This window comes from Perca fluviatilis, chromosome 6 (genome assembly GCF_010015445.1).
Source record: "Perca fluviatilis chromosome 6, GENO_Pfluv_1.0, whole genome shotgun sequence".
Taxonomy (NCBI): Eukaryota; Metazoa; Chordata; class Actinopteri; order Perciformes; family Percidae; genus Perca; species Perca fluviatilis.
Window position 1 is genome coordinate 26,870,060 of NC_053117.1, and position 6,922 is coordinate 26,876,981.

The 6,922-nt window shown below is 42.5% G+C and overlaps 1 protein-coding gene across 6 annotated transcripts in view; it reads left to right on the top strand.

Moving 5' to 3' along the window:
- The window catches only part of LOC120560731 (rho guanine nucleotide exchange factor 28-like), a 39,680-nt gene extending 32,788 nt beyond the window's left edge, over positions 1 to 6,892 (top strand). For 4 of the 6 annotated variants that reach the window (XM_039803526.1, XM_039803529.1, XM_039803530.1 and 1 more), the window contains 12 exons: positions 27 to 103; positions 214 to 392; positions 703 to 800; positions 926 to 1,117; positions 2,179 to 2,310; positions 2,429 to 2,562; positions 2,652 to 2,699; positions 2,819 to 2,923; positions 3,045 to 3,209; positions 4,066 to 4,317; positions 4,639 to 5,038; positions 5,862 to 6,892. In XM_039803526.1, coding sequence (XP_039659460.1) covers positions 27 to 103; positions 214 to 392; positions 703 to 800; positions 926 to 1,117; positions 2,179 to 2,310; positions 2,429 to 2,562; positions 2,652 to 2,699; positions 2,819 to 2,923; positions 3,045 to 3,209; positions 4,066 to 4,317; positions 4,639 to 5,038; positions 5,862 to 6,052 — 1,973 coding nt within the window. In that variant the 3' untranslated portion in view covers positions 6,053 to 6,892. The remainder of the gene's footprint in view (positions 1 to 26; positions 104 to 213; positions 393 to 702; positions 801 to 925; positions 1,118 to 2,178; positions 2,311 to 2,428; positions 2,563 to 2,651; positions 2,700 to 2,818; positions 2,924 to 3,044; positions 3,210 to 4,065; positions 4,318 to 4,638; positions 5,039 to 5,861) is intronic. The other 2 variants (XM_039803527.1, XM_039803528.1) reach the window with 2 other exon arrangements.
- The last annotated feature ends 30 nt before the right edge of the window (positions 6,893 to 6,922 follow it).

Below are 6,922 nucleotides of genomic sequence, written 5' to 3' on the forward strand. Positions count from 1 at the left end.
CATATATTCTACTCTTCTGTTTTCAGATACTTTAGCTCTGCTGCTTACAGACGTTCTGGTTTTCCTACAAGAGAAAGATCAACGCTTTGTATTTGCTGCTGTGGTAAGCTTTGGCCTGAAGAGCACTTTGAATTCAAACACATGTTGTCCAGCTGTCTATCCATTTCTCTCCATCCTTTAACCCATCTTCATGGGTTTTATCTGCTTATTCAGGACCAGAAGCCTCCTGTAATCCCTCTGCAGAAGCTCATTGTTAGAGAGGTAGCCAATGAGGAAAGAGGGATGTTCCTTATCTCCGCCTCCTCATTGGGACCAGAAATGTATGAAGTTCACACCACCACTAGAGACGAGAGGAATGCGTGGATGAGACACATACGTCAAGCTGTAGAGAGGTGTGTGTGAGCGTATGAGTGTCAATTCCATTCTACAGTTTTTTTTTTCTGTGCAGGTATGCAAATGTCAGGGCTTCTACTTAGAGTGTGTGTGTGTGTGTGTGTGTGTGTGTGTGTGTGTGTGTGTGTGTGTGTGTGTGTGTGTGTGTGTGTGTGTGTGTGTGTGTGTGTGTGTGTGTGTGTGTGTGTGTGTGTGTGTGTGTGTGTGTGTGTGTGTGTGTGTGTGTGTGTGTGTGTCTATGTCTATGTGTGCCTGGTTAATTTGTGTGTGTCTGTTACTGATTACCCAACCTACTGGTCTACCTGGCAGTTGTCCTGAGGAGGAGGAGGAGGAGCAGCGAAACGCTGAGACAGAGGAGGCCAGGAGAGTGGCAGAAGTGAGAGTTCAGAAGATCACCAAGTTCCAAGGTGAAAACATTTGTGGGCCCACATTCCAATTCTATCTGTTACCTGTCCTTCTTCGTGAAACATTGCATCATTCTCTGAAAGAACCATAAACAACAAGTCCTAATCTTAGTGTTTGTTTTCTATAGAGACGCTGTTGGGTCAGGACCAGCAAATCTGCAACAGCCTTGAGGAGAAGTTACAGCTTTATGCAGAGCTTACGGAGTTAACTCTCCGTTCACCAGAACCTGTACCACATCGCCATCTGCTGGTACAAGCAGACACTGACAGTGAGACGCCACGGCAGGCCTCATCACTGCTCACAGCTGCAGTCAGAGAAGGTAAAGAAAAGCTGCCATGCGGCTACTGAATGGTGAGGGCTGCATCATGCTGCGGTCATGCTGCATTTAGTTCCAGAACATATTTGACAAGCCTAATAATTGCTAATGATTATGACTAGTGACTAACGTCATAAAATGAATGCAGCATTCTGGCAGACTTTACAGAATTTTCAATCACTTTCAACAGCATTTTCACAATTATTGTAAAATACAAAAAAATGTATTTTGGGTGGGGGTAATTCTATTTTGGTGGGCAGCTTAAATAAAATCCATATGTGGGAAACACTTTTACCATTTTATACACAGGGGCTGACCTCTTGCTGAAAGGGGGGCTCTAAAAAGGCTATTTTAAACTTATGCATGCATTTTTATTCATCTTAAACTAATTGTTAATTAGTAATGTTAATTTCTTAAAGCCCCTGGGACATAGCCATGGTACACCATGACTTGACTTTTTACTTGTTTTGGCTGATTTTCAGGACTGTGTTCCCATGTGTGGATCATACCTCCTCACTCTCCTGTCCTAAATACCTTTTTCACAGCATACATGTTGACATGTCATGGCAGATAAAGCACCACTATAATTAGGAAAGCTAATGGTGGATTGCCATTTTCAGGTCCCTGTTCATCTGAAGGAATACTAACCATGTATGGCTTCCCGGGACACTTAAATAATGCCATCATAACTTTAGTTAATTCTATTAGGCCTTTCCTGCTATAACAAAGTCAAAATGTCTGCTATAAAAACTTGCACCTTCATAATTTTTATCTCTATATTGACATTGGTCATCAGTACTGTATTGGAACAAATGGACATTAAACATTTGTTTTAATTAGAATTGCGTATTAGATTTACAAACATAATAGAATTACTCTGCAAATATCAATATGAATAAGACAGCCACATACAATATCGTAAGAACTTGAAAGTGCAACTAAATAATTAAACAAATGATTAAAAGTATACTTTATCACTGTATTGTATACTGTAGATTTATGTTATTGTCATTGTTGGTTGACATTTGGATAACAGAATAATCATGAGTTTTGCTACTGTGCAGCGGAGAACCTGATCACCATTCTGCAGGCTCGTGATGGCCTTACTGTAAAAGGTCCAAGCTCTCCGGTCCAAGGACCAGAGTGCTGCAGCTACAACAGCCACGGCAGCAGCATTCAGGAGTCTCCCTCTGAGCGTGAGTTACAGATATACACTGGAATTCTGAATGCCATTTTGTGATGATTGTCCTTAAGTTGACACACTACTTGATCTTTAACGATGTGAGTGAACCACTTCTTTTCTTGTTGCTACAGCGGATTATCTGAGCACGCTCAGTATGAGCTCCACCTCTCTTGGGTCAGACAGCGAGCTGACGGGGCTAGACAGCGTGTTGTGGAGCTCTGCTGTCGAGCTGAGACGAGGAGACACCAAAGGGACACTCTTAAAGGTCCAACCACCATAGTTTCCTATGAGTCGTGTTTGTTAATAAAATGCATATGCATTATTGTTCCCCTTTAATAACACTGTTTTCTGTAGGTGGCAGAGAGCGTTCAGAGTCTGACTCAGCTTCTCTATAGTCTGCAGGTGAGAAAAGACACAAGTTTCAGTATCTGTTGCTGAATGCACGATTGGAAGTTAGGATTTGTGAAAGGACAGGATTAGTAACTGGAGTGTGATCAGGTGTCTCCTCCTTGTGTTGGCAGGCTGCTGTGACCCTCCAGGACAGCTGCTATGAAGTCCAGAAACTCCTTCTTCAGGAGGGAGAAAGACCTCCGCTCCGAACCCTCACTTCCCTCCAAAACAGTCTGGTATGGGTTACATGATATTCATGTTAAAATAAATATTTTTTAGGGAAGTTAGACTAGAATTCTGTTGTTTCTTTTTGAAATAATGAAAGAAAATATTAAACCAGTTTCCGTCTTTATCCAGGAGCAGGAGAAGCAGAGGAGCATCGATAAGAAGAAAGAGGAAGTAGAAAAAAAGGGTTTAGAGAGGAAGAAAGATAAGGTGGATGAGATGAAGAAACTCCATGTGAAGCTGAGACAGGAGCAGCAACGCTGGGACAAAGAGTGTCTGGCCAGAGAGAAACAACAAGTAAGCCTCATGCTGATGTTCTGAGTTGAATGGACTGTCATGTGTCTCACTTCTTTGGCTCTCCTGTCTCTTTCTGTTGTTCTCATCTGAGGGCAGTTTGGCTTTACACAAAAGAAAATGTTAGGTTAGGTTAGCATTGAGCACATTGAGGCCTCACCCATATCTTTCATCTGTGCCACTTCCTGATCATATCACATCTCATTACCTTTTTATGAAATTAATAGAAACAGTCAGATTATAATTTAGTTTCATCAACATGAAAAGTGAAGGCTGTCACATATAACAAACCCTATGACCTGTAAATTCACCTCTCCCTGATCAGATATTTTTATTATATATATATATATATATATATACTTTCTGCCTGTGCATTAGGCTTACTGGCTAATTAGTTCCTAAACATTTGCAGCACATATACTTGAATGTCTTACATTAAACGCAACACATGCAAGGTATAATCTGACATAGTGGAAGATGCCAACCACGGAAATATTGCCACCCCACGACAATCCTAATACATGTGTACAAATGTACCAATTGGCCAATACCAAAATGTGATGTTTTTTTTCTATCAACTATCAACTTTTGCTTTTGTTTAGCTAAGTGCAGGTTCAAGAAAATTAATAAAATTAACCCAGAAATAAAAAAAATATGATCACTAAAAGCTGTTAAAATGCTAAAGGTTAGATTGATACTTACCCTAACCCTGCACACCCCTACCCTAACTAACCCTGCATATCTAACACCCAGTTTGAACATGAAGTTGCAGTAATTGTAGCAACTCTATTGTATCCACAGAAAAAGAGATAACCGGTGCCTCAACTTTCCGATGTGAATGTGCCCTGTGTGTCTCCAGTGTGAACAGGACAGTGTGCTGGAGCAGCGGGAGCAGCGGTGCCTCCTGGAGGCCGAGCGTCTGCGCTGTGAGCGTGAGGAGCTGGACGCTCAGCTGCTGGAGTATCAGCAAAATCTGGACCGACTGAGGGAGGGCCAGAGGAGTGTTGAGAGGGAGAAGGAGAAGATTGAAGCCCAGCAGCGGCTACTGCAGACCTGGAGACACAACCGCCAGAGCAGCCTGCCTGTTACGATACCAATGGATGGATACAAGGTAAGAAAGGGAAGAGGAGAGACAGGAAGGTGAAGGTACAGTAATGAAGAGAAAGATGAGGAACGTGTGGAGCGGAGATGATAATGTTTGTGTGGATCTGATCAATCAAAAAGGAAAGAAATGGGCACCTGGGTAGCTCCGCTGGTAGAGCATGCGCCCATATACAGAGGCTCAGTCCTCAGCGCAGCGGCCGCGGGTTCGGTTCCGACCTGCGGCCCTTTGCTGCATGTCATTCCCCTGTTTCTCTAGATATAAAACACTGCACACTGCTAAGCAAACCATGTCACCTCTGCTTTTTCTGGGGTTGTTTCAATTTCCCAGGTGTCCAGCCACAGCCGCTCAGGCAGCCTGGATGCTAACTGTTCAGTGTACAAGAACGAGGTGGCTTTACTTGCCTCCCTCCAGCAGAACCACGTCCACCAGCCCGCCAAGAAAAACCAGCACCAGTGTCTGCTCTCTGCTCCGATTAACAACCATGACAGCCCTCTGAACAGCCATGACAGCCCTCTGAACAGCTCCAGCTACACCGCTAACATCGGCCTTAGTGCCAGCCTCTACAACAGCCTCAACACCCTGCTGAGCCAGGCACACAGCAAACAGCCTCCAGATGGTCTGACATACCCAAACTACAGCAACAACCACGGCTGCCCCCGGCCTCTGAATGACACCATCCACCCCTTCAGCAGCAGGGTCACTGCACAGCCACAAAAGACCAACAACAGTAGGTGTACTTGTATTCCTTCCAATGTATAGTAATGGACAGCAAACAACATGCAGCCATTTGTCAACCCCTCATATAGTATGCTGTACTGTATGTCCATCATTTTGCTGTAGGTTAGTCTCGCATTGCCAGACCTATCTCCACAGTACTGCGGAGGAAGGTTTGGCTAGTCCAAACAACATTCCTGGGTAGTAGAATAAACGGTCAGGGGTTGTTAGCATTTCTTTAAACCAATCACAATCGTCTTGGGCGGCGCTAAGCTCCAGATGCAGTGACGGTGACTCTGTAAAATGTTCTCGGAAAGGAACTCGATTTGGTGGAACATTTGCACCCTGCAAAATAAAGTGCCTTATACAATATTAAATTAACTGTTCACATAATACAGTAACGCGAGCTATTTTAAATTAGATGAACACATGGTTAAACGTAATTTGTTCTTACCAGTGTATCGCCGTGTGTATTTTGTCCATAGCAAATCCTTGCCAATCGGCCCCAAAACGTCCCAGTTAGATAGTTAAATGCCGTAAACATATTCTTTGTAAATCTTTACAATCATTCCCCGAACAAACCAAGCAGGCCTGCCTTGTTGCACGAATTACGATCCGGTTAACGTTGCTTGATGCGACCGGAGATTAAAGTTTCATAAAAAGCAAAGCGGAAATTTAGGGACATCCAGCGGAGTTTTCGGCGACACAGAAACTATCCCGTAAATGAACCGTCATCGATATAGACTAGCTGTAGGTTAGTTTCAGCAAAAAAACGTATCTCCCTCCAAAACATGATCTTCTTCTTAAGCGTTTCTGTTGTTCTTCTGTTCTTTTAGCAGACTTCAGCCCGCCGTTGGACAGGCGATCCCTAGGTCCCTGGAGGTCAGAGGTCACAGGTCACAGACTTTATGAGGATGTCTACTCCTCGTCTCTCTCTCTTACACCCCTCCTTCCCCCGCAGGCCTACCTCTCTCTTGAAGGACAGAACGGGGAGGAGGGAAGCGAGGAGAACATTGTTTATCTCTGAGAACCTTTACAGAGAAACGAGCAATGCAAGCTGCCCGACATATAACTGGACCCAAAATAATATATATGTTTCTTATATGTGTTTGTGTATATGTGTGTGTTTGTTTTCATTTAGAAAAACCTGATTAATCAAATAAGAGAACCGTTGCAGGGAGGAAACATACACAGATATTATGTGCCTTTATCCGTGTGTGTGTGGTGGCCATTAATCATTCTCTTCCTGCATCATGAAGCCATTGTGCCTTTTTGCAAACAAATTCTTTGTAAATCAGCTTCGATACTGGTAGCCCAAGTTTTACTTCTACCATGGTTGCACTTGGTTGATGGCAGAGGTACATTTGTACCCCAAACACTGGGACCTAAAGTACCAGGATATCAGGACAAAGTATTGATGTTATTTTCCCCTAAGCACTTAAAATGGAAATATTTGAGAAACCAATTGAGCCCTTCCCCAAACTCTGTATGGATTTCTCCATGTGATCATTTAATAATATTTACAGGGGATCTTGATCTAAAAGACAATAAAGGTATACTGACATTATTGTATAAATATTAAATATATGTATAGTTTTATGGAAAGGCTACCTATGTTGAAAGAGGAACTTATATTCCAATTGTTATTTTTCTCACTCAAGTGCCAAATATCTTGCTATCTGATACTGTAAGTGATTTCTGTAAAGAATGGCTGTATGTTTTCTCCTTTTCTGATAATTTATTGTGTGTAAATTGCTTAATTTACTGTCCACATTAATAATATTTTTGTTTGATATGTGTTCTCTTGTAATCAGAATTTTGTTGTGCCATATCAATATTGTGCTGACTATAAAACTATTGGCAAAAATCTGTGTGTTTAGTGTATTTAGATTTTCCC